The sequence below is a fragment of the Solanum lycopersicum genome, chromosome 1 (genome assembly GCF_036512215.1).
Source record: "Solanum lycopersicum chromosome 1, SLM_r2.1".
Lineage (NCBI taxonomy): Eukaryota > Viridiplantae > Streptophyta > Magnoliopsida > Solanales > Solanaceae > Solanum > Solanum lycopersicum.
In genome coordinates, this window is record NC_090800.1 from 84,981,941 (window position 1) to 85,005,826 (window position 23,886).

The 23,886-nt window shown below is 35.1% G+C and overlaps 3 protein-coding genes across 3 annotated transcripts; all 3 read left to right on the forward strand.

Moving 5' to 3' along the window:
- Positions 1-1,915: 1,915 nt before the first annotated feature.
- Positions 1,916-3,592, forward strand: LOC101261969 (receptor-like protein 50). The gene has a single exon (XM_019212806.1). The coding sequence runs from the start codon at positions 1,916-1,918 to the stop codon at positions 3,590-3,592; it is 1,677 nt and encodes a 558-aa protein (XP_019068351.1).
- A 3,534-nt stretch (positions 3,593-7,126) lies between these two features.
- Positions 7,127-10,473, forward strand: LOC101262264 (receptor like protein 22-like). The gene has a single exon (XM_004231215.5). The coding sequence runs from the start codon at positions 7,382-7,384 to the stop codon at positions 10,190-10,192; it is 2,811 nt and encodes a 936-aa protein (XP_004231263.2). The 5' UTR covers positions 7,127-7,381; the 3' UTR covers positions 10,193-10,473.
- Positions 10,474-11,330: 857 nt separating this feature from the next.
- LOC101258698 (branched-chain-amino-acid aminotransferase-like protein 1) lies at positions 11,331-23,863 on the forward strand. Its single transcript, XM_004230122.5, has 20 exons — positions 11,331-12,594; positions 13,131-13,229; positions 13,409-13,480; positions 14,302-14,394; positions 14,693-14,830; positions 15,739-15,797; positions 16,071-16,173; positions 16,682-16,873; positions 16,982-17,082; positions 17,213-17,267; positions 17,382-17,468; positions 17,624-17,675; positions 18,103-18,188; positions 20,266-20,319; positions 20,896-20,979; positions 21,281-21,352; positions 21,473-21,553; positions 22,885-22,920; positions 23,260-23,403; positions 23,571-23,863. The coding sequence occupies exons 1-19, from the start codon at positions 12,514-12,516 to the stop codon at positions 23,386-23,388; spliced, it is 1,674 nt and encodes a 557-aa protein (XP_004230170.1). The 5' UTR covers positions 11,331-12,513; the 3' UTR covers positions 23,389-23,403; positions 23,571-23,863.
- The last annotated feature ends 23 nt before the right edge of the window (positions 23,864-23,886 follow it).

The following is a 23,886-nucleotide window of genomic DNA, read 5'->3' on the forward strand; positions in this document are numbered from 1 at the left end:
TATTTACTATATATTATTTTTTATTTTACTTTTACTTTTGCACTTATTTTGTACCTCTCTATAACAGTTAATTACATGAATTTTTTGAATATTTGAGATTACATATAAAAATTAAAAAGTACAAATATGTTGTTTTAAAAAGATCAATGACTATCAAACAATGAAGAAGACATAATTATTATTTTATGAGATTTAACATGTCTACCCTCAAAATAATGAATATAAACACAAAATGTGATTAACTTTACTATATATCCTAAAGATAGAAGAAAGGATGAATTAAAAAATACAGTAATCTATTACGAAGTTATATTTTAAAATTCAAAACGATGGAGACATGAAAAAAAATTCACTTACAACTTCAGATTGTAGTAGATTCATCTTGTAACTATCATAAATTTAAATATTTGTTGACGAAAAAAATGAATATGCATGAAATTTTAAAGAATACGAATAAATAAAATAGTAAGAATTCTTATAATTACAAACTGGTAATGAAAATTGTACAACCGATATAGACTAATCTATTGTAGAATGCAAGATGATCATAAACTTGAACAAAAGAAAGAATATATAAATAAAATGGTGTGAGTGTGTTTGATAGACTCTTCATTACCTCCACTTATCTTACAAATTAAAATTGAAAGGTTATTAGACTCTTCATTACTCACATTTAATTAATACATGAATATATGATGCATTAAGATCTTGTTTGATACATGAATTTAAATATAATTACTACTTAATATTTAATTAATTAAATAAATATATTAATTTATTTTAAAAATAAAATAAAAATAAAATAATATTTCAATTTTGAAATTAGTAACTTTTCACTTATAATAATACGTGATATGATCATGAAAAATTCATAAATAGTAAATAAGATAAGTAAATGATCTAGAAGTTACATGAATATTTACGTATGAATAATAAGTTAACTAGTGGTTAGGGGAGTTAATAAGGAAAAGTATAGCCACTAACTAATGATATATATATATAGTTAATAACATGCCCAATAGTGCCCAACGCACTGATGAAAATGCTGCACCAGATGGCAGCTTTTACATTGTCAGATTAAGAATTTTAATTATGCACTTTAATATAATATTAAAATGCTCAATATTTTATATAGACACACCAACATTTAGTTAAAGAAAAAAACAAATTACATTTTTTCGTGTGTTAAATCAGAACTCAGAATTAAATATGAAATGCCAATGTCACGTACTAGAAATACATAATACATAAATATATTTTTTATATTTTATATTCATATTTTTTAATTTTAAATATGTACAAATAAATATATAAATTTGTACAAAATTAAATAAATAGATGTATACATTCTATATGACAATTTACATCTTATGACGTGGTATATTATATGTATTATGTCATATAGAACTCACGTGTCTATTTATTCAACTTTCTATAAGTTTAAATATTTAGTTATGCACACTCATAATTAAAGAGTATAAATATAATATTCTGTCCGTTTTAAAATAAGTGATGCATGAGAACCTATTCATTCCTAGTAATGAATATTTAAAGTAGCTTATCCCTAATCAAAGAAAAGCTAATAAGTGGTTATTGATAATGTAAAGAAAAGATAGACAAGATTGTTCTTGAAACACTAAACCACCACTTATTTTGGAAGTATATAAACTAATCATCTTGTTACTCGTGTTTAGTTGGCGCCACTATATCTTAAAATAAGAAAATAATTTATGTGTAACGCAAAGGATAATATAAAAGCAGTTAACATCGGCAAGTGAATCACATTGTGTTTTGCTGTTTTTATACGTTTCAGATCTGCCAGGAACTTCAAGTCTCTTTTTCTGTGACAGTCCAAATGAGAAGTGAAATGTACTCCCAGCTTTTTTTCATCCTACTACTCTCCATCTGCTGTAAAATGAGTGATGTAGTGGCAGCTAATTCCAGTAAATGTCTTAAGGATCAGAAGATGTTGCTGCTGCGGCTGAGAAATAACCTCACTTATGATTCTGAAATATCCACCAAGTTAGTGAAGTGGAACCACAGGATTGACTGCTGTCAATGGGAGGGTGTCACTTGCAACAGTGAAGGCCAAGTTATTGGTCTTGACCTCAGTGCTGAATCATTCTCGGGCAGTATCACTCCGTTAGCTGATCTTAAATTTCTCTCTATTGTCCGTCTTGATGGGAATGATCTATCTGCCCCAATTCCAGAGTTCTTTGCGGAACTCACTAATTTAACTGTCTTCAGTCTAAGTTCCTGCAACTTGATAGGAGAAGTACCTCAGAAGATATTTCAGGTACCAACTCTGCAAACAATTGACTTATCAGAAAATGAGATGCTTGGGGGTTCTTTACCTGAATTTCCTTCAAAAGGATCTCTCCAAAACATGGTGCTTAGTGATACCAAATATTCAGGAAGTTTACCCGAGTCCATAGGGAACCTTAGGAAGTTGTCGCGTATTGAACTTAGAGCTTGTAATTTTACAGGTCCAATTCCATCTTCTATGGAAAATCTAACCCAGCTTGTTCTTCTGGATTTCGAGTTGAATAGCTTCACGGGTTCATTTCCATCTTTTAAGCTGTCGAAAAATCTCACTCGTATATACTCTGCTAGAAATAGATTGACAGGTATATCATCCGACTGGCAAGGCTTTGAGAATCTTGAGTATCTTGACTTGAGTAGCAATTCGATATCTGGGCTCATTCCAGAATCATTGTTTTACCTACCCTCACTTTCAGATTTAATTCTGTCAAGCAACAACTTTTCTGGCCAAATAACTGAATTACAAAATGTGATTTCTCCACTAACAACTCTGGAGTTGAGTTCCAACAATTTGGAAGGGCTAATACCTGAGTTTATTTTTGAGCTACATGATCTTTATGGTCTTTCACTTTCATTCAACAAATTTAATGGTACTGTGCAGTTGGAGAAGTTCACAAAGATCAATAAACTTGTAGATCTTGATCTGTCCCACAACAGTTTATCAGTTGACACAAATATAAGTGAATCGGACCTTGCCTTGCTACCCCAGCTGAATAGTTTCATGTTAGCGTCATGCAATCTGCAGAATATTTCCTTCCTCAAGAACCAATCAAAGTTGTCAATGTTAGATCTCTCAAACAACCAGCTTACAGGTGAAATACCAAACTGGTTGGTGGAAATCAATGATGGACTTCTGCGTTTTCTGAATCTTTCTTTCAATCAATTTATGCGTCTTCAAGAACCATATACAATCGGCTTTCTCATGAATTTCCTTGATCTGCACTCAAATCTGCTCACTGGGGTTATTCCATTACCACCAAGTGCAGCTGCTTATATTGACTTCTCAGACAATAACTTTTCTACTTTTCCACCTGACTTTGGCAATTATCTAGTAACTGCTCGTTTCCTCTCAATTGCAAACAACAAAGTTATCAGTAGTATTCCTTCTTCGATATGCAACTCCAGCTATCTTGAAGTACTTGATTTGTCAAACAACAGTTTGAATGGCATAATACCATCATGTTTAGCAGAAAAGAGCAGCACATTGAAAGTACTGAACCTGGGAAAGAACAATCTCATAGGAAATATACCTGAAAAAGTTTTCTTGTAATTGTGAGTTACAGAGCCTTGACCTCAGCCAGAATCACTTAACAGGTGTGCTTCCTCGTTCTTTGTCCAACTGCACAAGTTAAAGGTACTAAATATTGGAAACAACAAGATCAAGGATACTTTCCCCTGCTGGTTGAGGAACATGTCAGATCTTCGTGTACTTATATTACGCTTCAATGGTTTCCATGGGAACATTGATTGCTCACGAGTGAATTCCAACTGGACAGCACTTCAAATCATGGACCTAGCTTCCAACAAGTTAGGGGGTGTTCTTCCACGAGGTTCATTCTTGGAGCTAAAAGCAATGATGGCTGACCCATCATTAACACATTCACGCTCTGATATCTTGCATTTTGAGTCTTCTATTAGTCCAATATACTATCAGGACAGAGTCATTCTTTCTCTTAAAGGACAAGATGTTACACAGACAAAGATCTTTCTCTTCTTCACCTCAATTGACTTTTCAAGTAACAATTTTGTGGGGAACATACCAGAGATAGTTGGAGATCTCAGATCACTTTATCTTCTCAATATTTCACACAACAATCTCATGGGTCAAATGCCACCAGCAATTGGAAATTTGAAGCAATTGGAATCACTGGACCTCTCATTCAACAAGTTAGGTGGCAATATCCCAGAAAAGCTTGCTAGCCTCACATTTCTTTCCTTCTTAAATTTATCATCTAATGAATTGGTCGGAATGATTCCACAAGGCAACCAAATTCAAACATTTGGAGGAAGTTCTTTTGAAGGAAACAAGGGGCTATGTGGGTTTCCGCTAAACAGAATTTGCATGAATAAATCAGCAGATGCACCTTCTGAGCCAGAAGTTGAAGAGGAAGAATTCATTTCAAGGACGGAGATTTATGTAAGTGCTATATTGGGATTGGTTGTTGGTATTGGGATCATCTTCCTACCACTTCTGTTCTCAAAAAGATGGAACCAGTCGTACAACAGAATAATGGACAGATTAATTTTAAGGATATTTCAGCAGCAAGGTCAAGAAAGGAAAAGTAGTAGCAGTAGTGTAGCATCTTGGAAAAAGGTAGCAGGGAAATCAAGAGGCAGCCATTAATTTCACAGGATGTAACACTTCCTTGCAGCATGCTGCTAACTATGTGTACTTCTAATTGTTTCCACTATGAGTTATCAGTGTTTGTTTACCTTTCATATTCATTTTAGTGGCTTCTTATTAGATAGAAGAACACAATTCAATGTTGCATTCTGTTTTAGGTAACGGTCAGTGAATAGCCATAACAAACCTCATAACAACCTCTCTCTCTTTCTTTTTTTTTAAAGAAACAGAAGCCAACTTAGCCATTTTCTAAGTAAAAAATAGTTTATACAAGTTCTCCCTTATTCTTGGTAGTCAGATTCGTTCTGCGCAGACAATATGACTTCTTCAAGTTCCTTACTGAAGTCCTTATCGAAATCCTGCTCTTCATCTACTTCTTGTTGGGAGAAATTATCCTGCTCTTATCGGACAACATCAACTGAGTCTTTGACAGGCTGATGACAAATACCAGTTTTCTGATAAAATAATATCTTCTGAGTTTTCCAGTCCTCAGCTGTCTTCTCGACCACGTCTCCTATCAATGTGTGGTTCTCTGTTTGTGCTTTATGTTTTCTACATCCACCATGTCACTAGCCCCTTTGATATCTAGATATTTGGCCCGTGCATATGCTGCCGGCTTTTGCTTGAGCAAATCCACCTCAAGCTCCGACCTCATATCCATGTGGGTGAAGTGCTCAATCTAGCTATTTGCAAATAACCATTTGGATACTTGCATTTTGTATTTCTTCCAGTTCATCATCTCCCTGCTGCCGAGCTTTCATTTATATCCACAAAGCCAAAAAGAAACATGTTTCTATCTAGCATATGTTTGACTAGAACTGGGACTAGTTTAACATCTTTTGGCCTTTGTCTCAAGGACAAGATTCCTAAGATTCTTCAACTCTCAACAGAAATAGAAAAATCTTGAAAGGAGGCCTGAATGGGTGTCTCATAAAGGTAATATACTCCACCTAATCTCCTTAAAAGAGAATGAGTAGAGACCATGTAACCACTGCAGTATGATTAAAAAGATTGTATATAGCATGCCTGATTTTTAGATGAACTAACCTCGAAAATATAGGAGAACTTCTCAGAAATCCACACTCTCTTCTGTAAAAGTAGGAGATCCACCCTTGGTAAATTCATAATATAAGCTCTTCAATGTCTAATTTGAATGGCTCATGGTCCTTGTTGACTTCTCTTAATGGCCTTGACATCAAACTTTCAAAGGCATTCCACAGCTTGTTGAACTTTTAAACTTCCTGCTTAACCCTTATTCTCTCCTTGTAAATCCTTTATGTTCATTGTCCAAGTTAAATGGCTCCTGCACAATTTTTGCCTGAAAGTGTATGATTTAGACAAAAGTTCATCTACTATACAGTAGATAATGAATGTATTAATGCATATATATGTAACGTTCTCAAAAATAAACCAAAGTATATTCGATCAGACTCCACAATTGATTTGAAATTAACAGAAAAATCAATACACGAAACAGAGTTTTGAGCTTTAAAAACTTGGTTACGAAGGATTCAGAGTTAATGCCATGAACAAAGACAACATCCGGATAGTTCCTTCGAATTCAAAGGTTTAAAGCCTAACTCATGCTCCAAAATCTATTTGCTTAGCATTTGGTGCATGGGCAATTTGTTGCGCGTGGCACTTTTGGGCAATTTTTGACCCACTTCACGCCCATCCCTGCTCTAATACCATGTTGAATTTATTCATCTTATTAACCGGCAATGTAAAACATTTTGCTTTAACACAGAATAGCACACAAACTTTCATGGTGGACATATTTAAGCGGATCAATGATCAATCTGGAAAAAAAACATGTATATATACACGTATTTGATCAACGAGCAATGTAGGTTTTCCCGCGAAAAAGCTCGGAGAAAGAGGGAAAATGCCCGAGAAACGCCTTTGGAGTGTGTTTATGAAAATTTGAAACCTACTATTAATAAGTACTACTAATAATTTTGTGCATTTAAATTTAAGATTAACCCAGATTACTCCATTCATCTAAAAAATAGTAATTGAATTGTTTCATCTCATTTGATATTCAAGTTTCAATTATTGTTGTAAATATTTTCACTCCGGCTATCCCCTTTTTTTGTTTAGTGTGACATATTTTATTTCTTAGTTTATCAAAAAAATATTAATTAGAAACTAAGAAAACATGGTCAATTTCAATTTCTCAATCAAAGGAGGGAGTACAGTATTTATAAAGTTAGATATGAGATGTTAATTTCATATAGTACAGCTTATGATTTATTTATTTATTTTTATCACATGTTTTGTTTGTCAATAAATATATTTGTGGCACGTTTTCATAAAATAAAAACACTAACGATGGAAATATAACTTTCTTACTACTATATAATATAATTTCAAATGTAAATATAGAAAATATAGTCAAATAAAATTAACATCCTGTGGAAAACCGTGTAGGTCCACACTCCAGTTTCCACTGTCTTTCAATTTCAAAAATAAATTGATATTATAAGTAGACACACGGATCACGGTGTCAGCTTTTTAAAATAATACATAAACTAATCATCTTGCTTTACTCATGTTTGATTGGCGCTAGTATCTAAAATAGATAAAAACATTGATCTGTTAGCCAAATAAAAATTATCCAAACGAATCCTGTTGTTTATTTGCGAGAATTTTTGCTATTTTATACGTTTCAGATCTGCACAAACTCGCGAGTTTCTTTTTCTGTTGACAGTCCATATGAGAAGTGAAATGTTTTCCCAGCTTTTATTGATCCTACTACTCTCCATCTGCTGTAAAATGAGTGATGTAGTGGCAGCTAATTCCAGTAAATGTCTTCAGGATCAGAAGATTTTACTGCTGCAGCTGAGGAATAACCTTACTTATGATTCTGAAATATCTACCAAGCTAGTGAAGTGGAACCACAGGATTGACTGCTGTCAATGGGAGGGTGTCACTTGCAACGGTGAAGGCCAAGTTATTGGTCTTGACCTCAGCGCTGAATCATTCTCGGGTAGTATCACTCCATTAGCTGATCTTAAGTTTCTCTCGATTGTCCGTCTTGATGGGAACAATTTATCTGCACCAATTCCAGAGTTCTTTGCGGAATTCACCAATCTAACTGTCTTGAGTCTAAGTTCCTGCAACTTGATAGGAGAGGCACCTCAGAAAATATTCCAGGTACCAACTCTGCAAACAATTGACTTATCAGTGAATGAGATGCTTGGGGGCTCTTTACCTGAATTTCCTTCAAAAGGATCTCTACAAAACCTGGTTCTTAGTAATACAATATTTTCAGGAAGTTTACCTGAGTCGGTAGCGAACCTTAGGAACTTGTCGCGTGTTGAACTTAGAGCTTGTAATTTTACAGGTCCAATTCCATCTTCTATGGAAAATCTAACCCAGCTTGTTCTTCTGGATTTCAATTTGAATAGCTTCACAGGTTCATTTCCTTCTTTTAAGCTGTCCAAAAATCTCACTGATTTAAACTCGGCTAGAAACCGTTTGACAGGAATTTCATCAGACTGGGAAGGCTTTGAGAATCTTAAGTATCTTGACTTGAGTAACAATTCAATCTCTGGGCTCATTCCAGAATCCTTGTTTTACTTACCCTCACTTTCAGCTTTAGATCTGTCCAACAACAAGTTTTCTGGCCAAATAACTGATTTACAAAATGTTGTTTCTCCACTAGAAAGTCTTGAGTTGAGTTCCAACAAATTAGAAGGGCCAATACCTGAGTTTTTATTTGAGCTGCATGGTCTTTACGATCTTTCACTTTCATTCAACAAGTTTAACGGTACTGTGCAGTTGAAAAAGTTCACCAACCTCAGTAAACTAGTAGATCTTGATCTGTCCCACAACAATTTATCAGTTGACACAACTATAAGTGAATCAGAACTTGCTTTGCTACCCCAGCTAAATAGCTTCATGTTAGCATCATGCAATCTGCAGAATATTTCCTTCCTTAAAAACCAATCAATCGTGTCAATGTTAGATCTCTCAAAGAACCATCTTACTGGTGAAATACCAAACTGGTTGGTGGAAATCAATGATGGACTTCTCCGTTTTCTGAATCTCTCTTTCAATCAATTTACACATCTTCAAGAACCTTATAAGTTTGGCTTTCTGAATTTCCTTGATCTGCATTCAAATCTGCTCACTGGGGTTATTCCACTACCACCACGTGCAGCTGCTTATATTGACTTCTCAGACAATAACTTCACTACTTTTCCGCCTGACTTTGGTAATTATCTAGTAACTGCTCGGTTCCTCTCAATTGCAGACAACAAAGTTATAGGTAGTATCCCTTCTTCGATATGCAACTCCAGCTATCTTGAAGTACTTGATTTGTCTAACAACAGTTTGAATGGCATAATACCACCATGTTTAGCAGAAAAGAGTAGCACACTGAACGTACTGAACCTGGGAAAGAACAATCTCATAGGAAATATACCTGAAAAGTTTTCTTATAATTGTGAGTTACAGAGCCTTGACCTCAGTCAGAATCACTTAACAGGTGTGCTTCCTCGTTCTTTGTCCAACTGCACAAAGTTAAAGGTATTAAATATTGGAAAGAACAAGATCAAGGATACTTTCCCCTGCTGGTTGATGAACATGTCAGATCTTCGCGTACTTGTATTGCGCTTCAATGGTTTCCATGGGAACATTGATTGCTCACGAGTGATTTCCAACTGGACCGCTCTTCAAATCATGGACCTAGCTTCCAACAATTTAGGGGGTGTTCTTCCACGAGGTTTATTCTTGGAGCTAAAAGCAATGATGGCTGACCCATCTTTAACACATTCACGCTCTGATATCTTGCATTTTGAGTCTGAATCTGTTAGGTCAGTATACTATCAGGACAGAGTCACTCTTTCTCTTAAAGGACGAGATGTTACACAGACAAAGATCTTTCTCTTCTTCACCTCCATTGACTTTTCAAGCAACAATTTTGTGGGGAACATACCAGAGATAGTTGGAGATCTCAGATCGCTTAATCTTCTGAATATTTCACACAACAATCTCACTGGTCAAATCCCACCAGCAATTGGAAATTTGAAGCAATTGGAATCACTGGACCTCTCATTCAACAAGTTAGGTGGCAATATCCCAGAAAAACTTGCTAGCCTCACATTTCTTTCCTTCTTAAATTTATCATCTAATGAATTGGTCGGAATGATACCACAAGGCAGCCAAATTCGAACATTTGGAGAAAGTTCTTTTGAAGGAAACAAGGGGCTATGTGGGTTACCGCTGAACAGAACTTGCAAGAATAATTCATCAGACGCACCTTCAGAGCCAGAAGTTGAAGAGGACGAATTCATTTCAAGGACGGAGATTTATGTAAGCACTATATTGGGATTTGTTGTTGGTATTGGGATCATCTTTCTACCACTTCTGGTCTCAAAAAGATGGAACCAGTCGTACAACAGAATAATGGACAGATTAATTTTAAGTATATTTCAGCAGCAAGTTGAAGAAAGGCGAACTAGTACCAGTAGTGTAGCATCTTGGAAAAAAGCAGCAGGGAAATCAAGAGGCAGACATTAATTTCACAGGATGTGACACTTCCTTGCAGCATGCTGCTCACTATTAGTACTTCTAATTGTTTCCACTATGAGTTATCAGTGTTTATTTACCTTTCATATTCATTTTAGTGGCTTCTTATTAGATAGAAGAACACAATTCAATCTTGCATTCTGTTTTAGGTAACGGTCAGTGAATAGCCATAACAAACCTGATAACAACCTCTCTTTTTTAAGAAACAGAAGCCAACTTTGCCATTTTATAAGTACAAAATAGTTTATACAAGTTCTCCCTTATTCTCCAAAGTCAGAGTCGTTGCACGCAGACAATAAGACCTCTTCAAGTTCCTTACTTGAGTCTTCATTGACATCCTTCTCTTCAGCCACCTCATGTTGGGAGAACTTATCCTGCTCTTCTCAGACAACGTCAACTGATTCTTTGACAGGCTGATGACTAATACTACTTGTTTTTTTGATAAAATAATTCCTATTAAGTTTTCCAGTCCTCAGTAGTCTTCTCGACCACGTCTCCTATCAATGTCTGGTTCTGTGTTATGTGCCATGTCTAGCCCCTTTGATACCTAGATCTTTAGCCCGTGCATATTCTGCCAACTTTTGCTTGGGCTAATCCACCTCAAGCTCCGATCTCACGTAAAGTGCTTAATCTGGCTATTTGCAAATAACTTTTTGCACTCTATTTGGAAACTTGCATTTTGTATATCTTTCAGTTCATCATCTCCCCGCTGCCGAGCTTTCATTTACATCCACAAAGCCAAAGAGAAACATGTTCCTATCTAGCATATGTTTGACCAGAGCTGGGACTAGTTTAACATCTTTGGCCTTTGCCTCAGTGACAAGATATCTTAGATTCTTCAACTCCCCAGAGATATATAAATCTTGAAAGGAGGCTTGAATGGCTGTCTACTCAAAAAAGAATGAGTAGACACCATGTAACCAATGCAGTATGCATAGAGTGATTGTATAAAACATGACTGATCTTCATCAAATTCTCAAAGGCATTTGACAAAAATTCATCTAAATATACAGCTTAATAAGTAGATAATGAATGTACTATTCATGTTAAGTTCTCAAAAGCATAGCATTATAAGAAGCAAAGTAATGCTTCAATTTCGAAGAAACATTTCAACAAGCACCTGCTGAGCACTAGACGATAGACACTGGCTCAGTGTAATTTCGGCCACTTACTAATTGAATACAAAAAAATAATAATATCTCTCCTAAAATTGACATGCAATTAAAAACAAATTTTAAAAGATCTTCAAATCAAATCAAATGCCGACACAATACTATTTAGAAAATAAATTATCGTACTTCCTATAAAAAATACTCAAAAAAGAGCGTCACTAAAAAATAAAATGTCTTATCTTATATTAATCATACATGACAGCATTCGACACTATCTAATCAGCTGTCTATAATTATAAATTATAAGTAAGTAACAAAGCATCTTACAAATTTAGCGTCAAACAAAAGCAATTAATTGAGATAATTGGATTTATATTAGAACAAATGGAATATGCTTTTATATTACTGTTTCGGTATTTGAATTCTTGAAGTAATAACTAATATTTTTTAAGAAAAAGAAAATCTAACATGATTTAATTTTTCTCCTTTTAATTTGATAATTCAATTTGGACAGAAAATTATAAAAAAGAATCTTTTAAAAAATGAAAAATATATTGGACAAAAATCATGTGCGGTCGTGAACTTTTAAGTTGTATTATTATATGTTCTGAAATAAATAATTAAGTAAATTAGGAAATTATACTAAAAGAAATTGTAATTGAATTGAATAAAATTATCTAAATTTGACTCATCTTTTACTTTGAGGGAAAAGAATTTAAAGACAGTTTAAAGATTTAATTTCTCATTATCATAACATTTCAATATATATTTTATTCTCCCTAAATTGATTTCACTAACTATGTTTATAGTAGTATAAGTGCAAAATTTATATTTTTGGATTAATGAGACGACAATTTTTTCCTTCAATATTTTGAAACTTGAAAGGAAGAATATATCCCTTGAATAATAAATCAAGAAATCTAAATATATATTTTTTTATTACTATAAAAGAACCTCCACAGCTAGCTGGCGTGTTTCAATTTCTCATATTTAATTAAAGCAGATCAAACTAATAATGAGACGTTTAATATTTTTGGGTAAGGACATACTACAAATTGTCGTTATCCTTTCTTGTCCTCTTCACCAACTAGTCTACTTACGTTGTTGCTGCTAACTTCAAGAACCATAACATTTAGGCGATACATTCTTGACTCTCTCAAACTCACAAAACCAAGTTGTGCAATTCTTGAGTCTTGGATAATGGGAGAAGAAATTGAAGTGATACATTCTTGGTCTGCACCCAGGTCCCTAAGCACCAGCCTCATGTACTCTTTTGCCCAGGTGAGGAGTATTCTTTTGTTTACCATCATTCTTGATGAATCTGAGGGCAAAAAGATTCTGTTTTTTTTCTCTGTGTGAGATGGGGTTCTTGAATAAATGTTGGTTTCTTGAAAAATCATGAAATTCTTGGATTTCTTGATTTGGGTGACTTTTAATCTTAGACTATGATGATTTATGTTAATGAATCTTGATATAAGGATGCTTCTCAAATCCCCATTCCCTTCAATAAGAGGATGATGGAAGTGGAGTTTGGTAAGTTTCTCTTGCATGTCACATAACACTGCAATAGTAAATAATTGCTCTTCTCAATGCCTGTTTGATAATCCTGATTTCCTGTGAATATATATGCTGCCTCTTTTCAGTGAAAATAATGCTCCTACGTAATTTCTATTTGCTTGATTAGATGGTTAAGAATCCTAAGCAGTCTCAACACTTGTATCTTCGTTTGATTAACTAGAGTATATAGTGTTATTTTGATGGATTTATTATACCGTGATACATGCCCTTTGGCATAAGAGTATTTTCTTGTGTTACAGAGAAATGACATCGAAGTTCTTGATGAACCACTGTATGCAAATTTTTTGCGAGTCACTGGAGTGGATAGACCTTACAAGGAAAAACTTCGATCCGAACTGGTATGTAAGATGAGTACGACATTCATGAATCACATCCTTTTCCAGTTTTTTCGTTCGTGCTGAGTTGCAATTTTGATACCTAGTATAGCAATCTTGATTCTTTTCAATATGTGTACCTAATGTATGGCTATGTGCTCTTTGTATCTTGGATTAGACTAACTTTTATATGAAATAAGCAGGAGAATGATGGAAATAAGGTGGTGAAAGAGGTCATCTTTGGTGCAGGAGTAAAGAAGTATCGCTACTGTAAGGTAATCTAGCAAGCATCATAGCTGTATTTATGAATAAAGTTATGAATGCTCTAGAAGTTATGATTTCTTCTTTACCAGCGTTATTGGATTTTATCGTTCTTACGTTTCAAATAGAGATAGATTCATATTCAGAGTCTTCTAACTCTATATCAGAGGACAAGGAACATCAAGATGGATTTTATTTACTTGTAGAAAAATGTTGGAAATGTGTCTGCTTGCTGCTAAAACTCAGATAACAGTTTTAACAACTTAGGCACCATACGATTTGTATGATTGAGAGTTAGCAACTGAGTGTTTCGTCGGAAGGGTATTCAAGATAATTTTGACTATGTGTTCTCCTCTCAGTACTGGTTTCTCCCAAAGCTCCATCATTTTGTGATTGTTCATCAAAGAGTAGTTGGAAGGAGCATGAACTAACACTGTTTCTAGGTACCATTGCTGTCTAATGCTAGCAAATTGTGGACTTTGTGTAAGATTTGAGTTCTTTACTATGATTATGATTTTTTTAAAATGGTAAAACACATTCTTATGCCAGAAATTTTATATAAAGTAAATTAATAGTTATATAGGAATGCTTGCTATTGCTTGACAACTTTGGCTTGAGTTTTCTGATAAATAAGATGAAGACCCAATAAGTTGTCTAGACAGCTGCAAGCCTGCAACCATGCATTTAACATTGTGGGTCAATCACTGAGTTTCAAGGGTCTGGTCTTTGATAGGTTTCGAGCACTACATAGTGCTGTAGGCAGTTTTTGGTAATAGAGATCTGTAATTAGATCATTAATTCAAATTTTCTCACTATTCCTTCTTCCTTCTCGCAGCATATAGCCAAACAACGTGTGCCAGGTTTGACAAATGAATTGATGAAAAGAGGAAAGCACTTCATACTGATAAGGAATCCCCTTGATATCTTGGTAATTTAAGTTAAAGTCTTGGCTCTTGTTACTGATGGTTGGTTATAAGTTTCTAATTTATTCAGTATTTTTTTTTAAAAAAAGAAAATTATGTGCTTTTGTCACTGTACTAAGTAAGCAAATTAATGGGAAATCTCAATACCGATGCATCACTAGCAGCAGGGTCATTAACTATGTGACATTGCTCATCTTGTATTTCTCTGTTTATTTCATATTTTATTATTTTTCATTTTCTATTTGATGTATAAATGTTATTTCTGCTTCTAACAAATTTAACTTACATATGCTATGTCGGTAGCCATCCTTTGACAAGATTGTACCTCCATCATTTCTTGAGCTGGGGTTGGCAGAGCTGGTCTCCGTATACAGTGAGTTATCTGAATCAGGAAGACCCCCACCAGTTATTGATGCTGCAGATCTTCGTGAAAATCCCGAGGTTCGTTTCCAGTAGCATTATTCAATTTGAAGCATAATCCCCTTTCGTTACTGGTTTATGAAAGTATGGTTCTTGTTTATGCTCATCCTAGGTGGGAATGTCGACAAACTTAGATACTAGAAAGATATGGTCCTTTTGTCCAATGATGCCTAAATTACTGAAATTATGGTTTCAATCACAGCTATTCTTGTCATGCAGTAACATGTAATAACTGACTATTCCCTGAGAGCCAGGATGCTTGCTCTTGAAGATGAAAGTAAACATGGTCATGGGCCAATATCCTTTGCACTGACTTAAGGAGTTGCCAGTGTGAACATTTTCATAGATGGTTTTAGAATTATAGATATGGCTGCTCATTAATTTGTAGAAAAAGAGGAAAGGAATTGTTATGAATGTGAAATTTTAAGCGATTGTGCTTATATGGTAACACAATTTATCCTGTGTTTTCATTATAATAAGCTTAGGCCTAATTTGTGTTTATGCTATCAGTTGGTTTGCTGTGAGAGCCTTCTATGTGCAATTTGATTCATATGAACTAAAGCGTAGGGTCAGGCTTAGTGTCCCACCAACTATGACTAGTAGGGTCACTGCTTCTATTGAATAAATGTTAAGACCTCATTTATAAAAGTATGCATAGCACTAGTTCTAGTGCAGTTAGTGCAATGTCCAGTCTTCTTTATCTGGTTCAACTTTTTCCCCTCAATTTCCTGTTTCATCTTGTTTTAAACATGGCAGTCTGTTATACCAACTGAAAGAGAAATGAAAAAGAAAGATAGTTAAACGACCTTCCCCCAACTCTTACATGAGGAATGATCGCAGGATTGAGTGTCTTGATTACTTGTCTAGTTGCTTATAAAGTTTCACAACTTAACATTTTTAAGAATTCTCTGCTAATTGTCTTTCTGCAGGCGACCCTGCGTGGCCTTTGTGAAGACCTTGACATTCCATTTCAAGATTCAATGCTCAGGTAAGCTAAATTCGCGCTAGAACTTTTAACAAGTTGTTGACAATAGTCTATCTGGAGTCACCAGTATTGAAAATTTTCTATACTTTGTAGAGAGCCATATTTTTGTGTAGATTCTACTTTTGGTATACTTTTTTGTATGCGGAAAATTTACCGTATTAATGAGATTATGTCACCGTATTAATGAGATTATGTTACCTTATCAGAAGAAAATGATCTCTCTGGAGTTAAACAACTGCAACTATACCTAAATCTCAAGCTCATTGGAGTTTTCAGGTGGGAAGCTGGACCGAAACCATTTGATGGCATCTGGGCACCATGGTGGTATAAAAGTGTGCATAAATCAACAGGTTTTGCTCCAGCAAAGAAATACCCTACGGTATACGGTTCACAGATCCTTGATAACTATTTTGTTATGCAAAAACTTTAATGATCAAACAGAGTATCATAGTGGCATTTAAGAAACTCATCTTTAGTGCCATCAGGTTACAAAATTAAGAAGAGGGACACTCTTTACTTCAGTTTGTATTACCAAGTATGATTGCACATGAATTCTTTTTCCGGGATTATCCACAGCTCACATATTATCTTTATTGGCGGAGATATATTGTGCCGAGTGGATTTGTAATGGAAGAAACTGTTTAAACGAAGTCTCTTACATGTCCCACCCTTACCAGTCACCTGTTGTTTTTGCATGTGCAGTGCAATGTGTTTTTATTCAAAATTAATCCCATGAAAGTTGAACCTGTTTGTTGTTACTCAGTCTTAAATTGTTTCGATTTTGCTGGCAGCTCGTTTCTTCCTAGAACATTCTAAATAATCATGTATAAAGCTAAATGTCACGTGAAAGACATTTGCTCATAGTTCTTCCTTCTAAAAATTTTCAGCCATTTCCCACATCATTGTATGATTTGTTGGAGCAAAGCCTACCCTTTTACAACATGCTTAAACGTCATGCTAGACGATCTTCTTCTAATTACCTGAACTCAACTTTACCTCATCCTAGTCTTCCTGTTCCTGCTAATGAGAAGCTGCTTGCATGGGTTGGTGATGAGATTGTGCCTCGTGAGACTGCGAAGGTAAAATGGTAACGTAGTTTACCAAGAATGATATTCGAATAATTCTGTTCTTTCTGCTCTCCTGCTCAACTAGCTCTCAATTTTTTATCACTGCAAGACATTTTCTAGGTTTCAGTATTTGATTCAATTGTCCAAGGTGGCGATGGAGTTTGGGAGGGACTTCGAGTGTATGGCGGAAAGGTATTTAAGCTTGAGGAGCATTTAGATAGGTAAGTGACAACAACTAGTGCTAAATTAGTCCCCATTTGTAAGATATAAGATATGGATTGTATGAGGTGTGACCATTGTCTAAAATGCTTTTTCTTGCTCTAAATTTACATTTAAGTTTCCTTTTCTCAGGATGTTCGACTCTGCGAAAGCACTAGCTTTCAGCAATGTACCAACTCGCGAAGAGGTAAAATGCTGTGGTGATTCCCTGTTTGGGTCTAGGTCCTCTAAGATTTTGATTTCTACATTACAGTATGTAGTAAAATTTGTAGAACTTGTGACTTGATGCAAGAATATGCAGGTCAAAGAAGCTATTTTCAGGACTCTTTTAAGAAATGGAATGTTTGATAATGCACATATCCGACTAACTTTGACACGTGGTAAAAAGGTAATCTATAATTGCTATTACTCTATCTATTTCCATATTCAGTCGTTGTTTTGGAATCTGATATAAACGCATGCCTGGACATTAGGTCATATTATGTTTTTAATACTAGTTCTCTTTCACTATGGCCTTAGAATTTCTCATGTTCTTATCATTAGGTAACCTCAGGAATGAGCCCAGCATTCAATCGTTATGGATGTACTTTAATAGGTAAGATTCCTTCTATCTTTTTGTTGTCTGAATGCCTACTTTGTATACTCTTTCATTATTATATCAAGGTTCAGCCTACATTGTCATCTTGTACGCATGAAAATTGTTTTATCATGAACTACTCTTGTTTAAGAGTTCTTATATCTAAGTTACAGTTGCCTGAAGTCTGAATTAAGAATGTTCTAATTAGTCAGCGAACCTTTTCCCTGGACTGCATTTCTCTCTCTGTGTATTGGTGAGGAATAGTCTGGAAAAGAGATATACAAAGAAATAGATAAACACCATCCTAGAATTTTCAATGTCAATAAAAAATAAAAGAAGATACATTAAAATACTAAGTGTCCACTTTCTGTACTTTACTGGTGTAGCCTAAAACTCTTATTTGTTGTCCTCCTTTCTCATATTTTTATAATACTCTTTTTTGAAGTTCTTGCTGAATGGAAACCTCCAGTATATGACAATGAAAAGGGCTTAATGTTAGTGACGGCAACCACTCGTCGTAATTCACCAAATGTAAGATATTTCTTCTAGTTGAACCTAGTAATTTCATGAGATTCTGTCTTTTCCTTGCCCCCTTTTTGGCTTTAAAAATCATTTCAAATTATCCTTATTGTTGGAATGTATGCGTCCAGTTATCTTGATGGAACCAGGTCCGCAAATACAGTAATATCAACAATAAAGAACAAATACAGAAAGTAAAGATTGACAGACAACTTTACGTGGAAACCTACTTGCTCAAGGCAGGAAAACCACGATCTGTTCTCAACAGGACTTTTCGAACTTCTTTCACTAATCTTCAGCAAGCAAAAGTAAAAGCCAGTTACAACCCGAGATTAGCCTGCTAATCTCCACACTAAGTAATATCTCCTATCACTTAGCTAAACCAGGACAAATACAACACTGCCCACTATACTAATCCTAACTTGATTAATATAGATTTGAGAGTAAGAACCTACATTACCATTAACTCGATTCTTACAATGATTCACACAAGTTCGAAACGTTTCTTTCACAAGTGAAACTAATCCTATTATACAAGAACAATTACAAGCAAACAAAAGCATCAAGTAGAGAAAGCAAAAGATGCACTTCTATCAGGTCCTTGCTATTGAGGCTTGATAATATCTCTCTTTGAATGAATAAATAAATCTTCTTGTTGTTTGTTTGATATATACCATGAAGAGTTATTACTCATCAAACAAACAACCTCGTCGCTTCTGATTGGTGAAGTACTCTGCCGCTTCACCAACTTCCTGACGCAGACAGCTTTTACAGTTGTCCAGCACTTTGACAACTGGACAAGTTCTATACTCTGCAGGACCGAGTCCCTGCACTTGTGAGGAGATCATCAAAACACCTAGGAGCATAAGCCCTTATCACTTATGGCTAAAACAATTTCCATTCATCTAAAGATTCTTATTCAAGTGTTCAGATCATCTTTGAGGGGAGTTGTGGTTTCGTTGATAACTCAGCATTCCCCTGATCCTTTGTTCTACCGCAGAGAGGGGGAGGGTTTACCCTGAAACTTTAGGTAACGCCTTGAGTTTTTTCAAAAGAAAACCTCTATCATATAGTTGCAATTCGATTATATGCTATATACTACACCAGATTATTATTTTTCACATTTCTTCTTTTATGCTTAAGTATTTGTAGTAGTTGTTTTTTTGAGTAATAAACCAGAATCAAATTTCTACTCAGTAGCATCTTCGAGTGCAAATATCAGGGCTCCATATCTGGTGAAACAATTTCGCTCTTAGTTGTTTATCTCTTATAATTTGGAACAGATGGTTTTTTGTGCTTCTTGTTTTCTATACTGGAGTTGGTTGCTCATCCTCTCATTGGTCTTTAACTTGATTTAACGGTACAGTGCTAGTTAATAGCGATCATTTATTAAAATGGTGAGTGACAACTCGACACTTTGTTAATTACAGTTGAGATAGCTATCATAAAGCATGATTATGTTGAGGTATCCTGAGGAACTTCCGTTTGCCTGAAATTGAGGGAAAATAAAAGATGGATAGAAAATCTGACATCGTGTTACTCTCCGCTGTTTTCAGTTAATTTAAACTTTAACACCATCATGTGGATCCTGTACTTCCAAATTCCTTCATCAAGCTCTTCCATCAAGACTTGAGCCAATTTTTAAAAAAATCATTCTCTATTAGCTTTATCAATTCCCTGTTCTGGAGTACCTTTAGAACAAACTTGATATTGAGTCCAAGTAAGGATGGTGATGTGTTGCTGAGAATTAAACCATGAATTAAGGTTTTTCCTTCCAACCATGTCCATAACCCACAAGATGATGTTGGCCAAAGATTGTAGTTTCTTCTCATGATTTATATTTAATCCTAGGTTAAGGTATCTAAGTGATCTATACTTACTAGTTATTGATGTGGAATACTTTCTTTTCTGTTGCTGCTACTATCTTAAAACCAAAGATTGAGGAAAGCAATACATAATTCCTTGAACTATCTTTTAAGTGAAAAACCAATGAAGTTCATGTTACCCTGAGCTTTTGATCACTGTTAATAAAAACTGTGTTTGGGGTACCTCTTGTCTTAAATGTAACGACTTGTTGTTTCCTTTACAGAATTTGGATTCAAAGATTCACCATAACAACCTTCTCAACAACATTCTTGCAAAGGTATTTTTCTCTATGCAAATCAATAGAATGAGTATATACATAATCTTTCTATTGTGAGGAAGTCGTAACTGCGACCCTGAAATTCATATTGACAGTTCTTCATTTTTATGTCTGCTTGCAGATTCTTATCTCACCTTCTACCTTTTCAATACTTCATATTAAGAAATTATAGCAATTTCACATTTGTAGTCAAATTGATTGGTTATGCAGCTAAACTTTTGTTGGATCAGCTGGAAAGCTGGAAGTACATAAAATGTTTATCCCACTCCCTAACTAAGGTTATAAATTTTTAAATGTCGATCAAATATATCAATGTACGTAAAAAAGTTGGACATCAACAGTGAACTGGGATGATGGAAGAATTGTTTTCTGGTTCCGTAACTGGACAATTGCTTCTTGACAATGTAACATTTTGATAATTATACTATGTGAAAATACAAAGACAACTCCGGTTTGGTGAAGGCAGGGTAATCCTTAGAAATTGCAGTTGTTTCTTGTCTTCGTTGCACCACCACAATGCATGATTTGTGTGCATCCACCTGGCTGTAATTGACAGCAATTTCTCTTTTGGTGCAGATAGAAGGTAATAATGCTGGGGCTGATGATGCAATCATGCTCGATAAAGATGGCTATGTGTCAGAAACTAATGCTACAAATATAGTAAGCACATTTACTCCTATAGTTCCCCTCTTTGAGGTCCCCAATCTTTATTCCTCAGGAGGCAAGCCACACTTTAGAGAAGGTCATTGCATGTCCTTTCCAACAGATTCCCCTTTTATTCTGTAATATCTGCCTGTGTTTGGTGGTATAACCACAAAACTCAAAAGCACATTCTCACACAATTCTTTGGTCATTTAGTACATTGCAATGGTTTGAGCATTTTTTTCTTTTACTTTATTACCACCATCAGGTCTTGTGTTTCTCCTATCTTTGATAAAATTTATGATTTTATTCTCTGTAGTTCTTGGTGAAGAAAGGGCGTGTGGTGACACCTCATGCTGATTATTGCCTTCCTGGCATAACTAGAGCAACAGTAAGTTTTAGAAGATCTCTTCTTCTCTAGTTGTCTCTCTCCTTCTCTCCACCTTTGGTCCTTGATGAAGTGATAAATTTGTAGAGTTATCTGCTTGATGATCAACAATCTATTTTGCAGGTCATGGAGCTTGTGCTGAAGGAAAGTTTAGCTTTAGAGGAGCGAAGAATTAGCTTATCAGAATTTCACACTGCTGATGAGGTGTATACTCTTAACTATGCATTTGTTCGTTGAAAACCTAGAAAATTTGTTTCAAGCATTACCTAAGATGTGCTTCCAGACATTGTCAATTATCGTTGCATGTAAATGTATCTAAGGAAGCTGCTTGAGAACTTATGAAATGAAGTATTTTAACACAAGGTGGAAGTCCTTCTTATCACACAACTCAACCTATTCCAATTTCTGGAGAAACCATGCCTGACAAACTTTACTTTAGCTTGAATACCTTTTTAAGCATCTACTGCAGCTCTAAAATTGAATAGAGCAGCAGTGATGCAATAATGTTTGGGTTAGCACCGGTAATCTATCATAGTGCCTACTGTCACAACACCCCCCACCCCCATATTGAGGAAGCTTGCGGCTGTTATTTGAATATAAGAATCAGATGAAAACCTCTTCATTGTGCATACCTGTGCCAAAACTAGTGTAACTACAAATACAAATAGTTAAAAAGAGGTTATATCTCTTTTGGGGTAAATTCACTTATTTCAATATTTATTCTTCATATCAACAGCTTTTACAAACTCCTTATGCCCAGTGTTTAGCCTCCAACCTTATCTTATCCAAGTCAATGATTTTGTTTTTTATCAAGACAATATCATTGACCTGGAAAAAAAAAGTCGAAAGTAAATATTTACTATTTATTAAATGTGGTTTCTATGTTTGTTTTAGATTCAACTTTGAAAATTGTGTATATTGTATTGATGGACTAGGTAATCACTGCACTAAATGTATGATTCATGAAACATGAGGGATCAACTACTATTGAGACTCTCATCTCATTTGGTTTCAATGCGGATTCCTTTTTTTTAATTCATTGATATACAGAATACGAGCTTCGTGATTCCTACGCTTGACATTAATGAATTAAAGATGTTTTAAGCATTTTTCAGGGAAGTTCAGTTTCCCCACTCTTTGGTCCACGTGATCATTATGCATGAAAGATGCCCACTTTCTTGTTTTCTCATTGACCCGAAGTAACAAGGATATTCTTGCAGTCCGACTCTTTAAGTCTGTAATTTAAGGGAATATATTGTGTGCTTCGAGAACTCCTTTTGCAAAGATAATTCCAACACAATTGTGCTTCTTCTGTTCCATTATCTGTGATACTACTTGTTTTAGAGATGCCTTCCTCTTTGGTTTTGTTGTTTCTTGCTACCTAGTGTTGAGAAATGTTTGTGTTAAGCCAAAGCTTCTCATTTTCATTTTTACTGTCACTAGTGAAGTACGACTCGACCATCACCAACACCATTGGTTGTCTCATCATTTTTCTGTTTTTGCTTCCTCTAATATGAATCTTTCACTTCCTGTAGGTGTGGACAACAGGAACTATGGGGGAGCTGAGCCCGGTAGGTTAAAAATGTTAAATTGAATTAAAACTTAAGTGTCATGTGGCTGACTCAGTCATACAGAACTGAAACTGTTTTCTTTAACCATATAATTGATATGTTTACCTGACGATCCTTGGCTTGGTTTTCAATTGGGGTCAATCCTAATTTACACAATTTTGGCATGCCAAAGTAGATTATATTGAGTCTGCAGGTCATAAATAAATCTATCATCGCTCAAAAGTCTGAGCTGGAAATCTGAATCTTACCATTGACATGACACTGAGTATTCTGGTGTTTAACTTATTCGTGCTGATTTACTATCATTCTGTGGGACTATCTTGTTACTTGCATGGACAGGTTGTCAAAATTGATGGACGTATAGTTGGTGATGGTCGAGTAGGACCTATAACTCTGAGATTGCAAAATGCTTACAAGAATCTCTCAAAAGATTCAGGAGTGCCCATACCAACTTATGAGAAGAGCTAAATACGTAGTTTCCAGGTTCTTCTCACCTTCAACTTAACCTTCTTTCATTTTCTTGATTTTTGGTTATCAAGGTCTTTTTTGTGGTTGTGCATTACCTGAGTTTTCTTTTGCACCACCAATTTAGGCTGTGAAAAAGAAGTCCTCTTGCTACTTTGACCTATTAATATGTATGCAATTTTCAGGTGTATCAAAACAACAGAGCTGGAGAAGGGTTGTTCTTCTATCTAGACAAAAAAAAAATTAAAAAAAATTCGTGTAATAATGTGGGTGGGAGGGCTTGTTTTCATATCTCCTAGAGGAATATCACATTGGAGAGTCTCTCCGCGATTTATCAACGTTCAATTTCATGGTGTTAGCTTATTTATTCAGTCTCAAATTACCTGAGGGTCCATGAATTTTCACTAGGACATCATTTTTTTGTTCATTTAATTAAATCTCTCCTTGTGAAAAATAAAAAAGATTGTATTTTCTTGCACAGCTAGCTATTGAGTTGGGAGA

Coding starts and splice junctions, on each gene's coding strand:
- LOC101261969 (XM_019212806.1), top strand. CDS start 1,916: ATGAGTGATGTAGTGGCAGCTAATTCCAGTAAATGTCTTAAGGATCAG.
- LOC101262264 (XM_004231215.5), top strand. CDS start 7,382: ATGAGAAGTGAAATGTTTTCCCAGCTTTTATTGATCCTACTACTCTCC.
- LOC101258698 (XM_004230122.5), top strand. CDS start 12,514: ATGGGAGAAGAAATTGAAGTGATACATTCTTGGTCTGCACCCAGGTCC. Junction 13,230..13,408: donor AAAAACTTCGATCCGAACTG/GTATGTAAGATG, acceptor TGAAATAAGCAG/GAGAATGATGGAAATAAGGT. Junction 13,481..14,301: donor AGAAGTATCGCTACTGTAAG/GTAATCTAGCAA, acceptor TCCTTCTCGCAG/CATATAGCCAAACAACGTGT.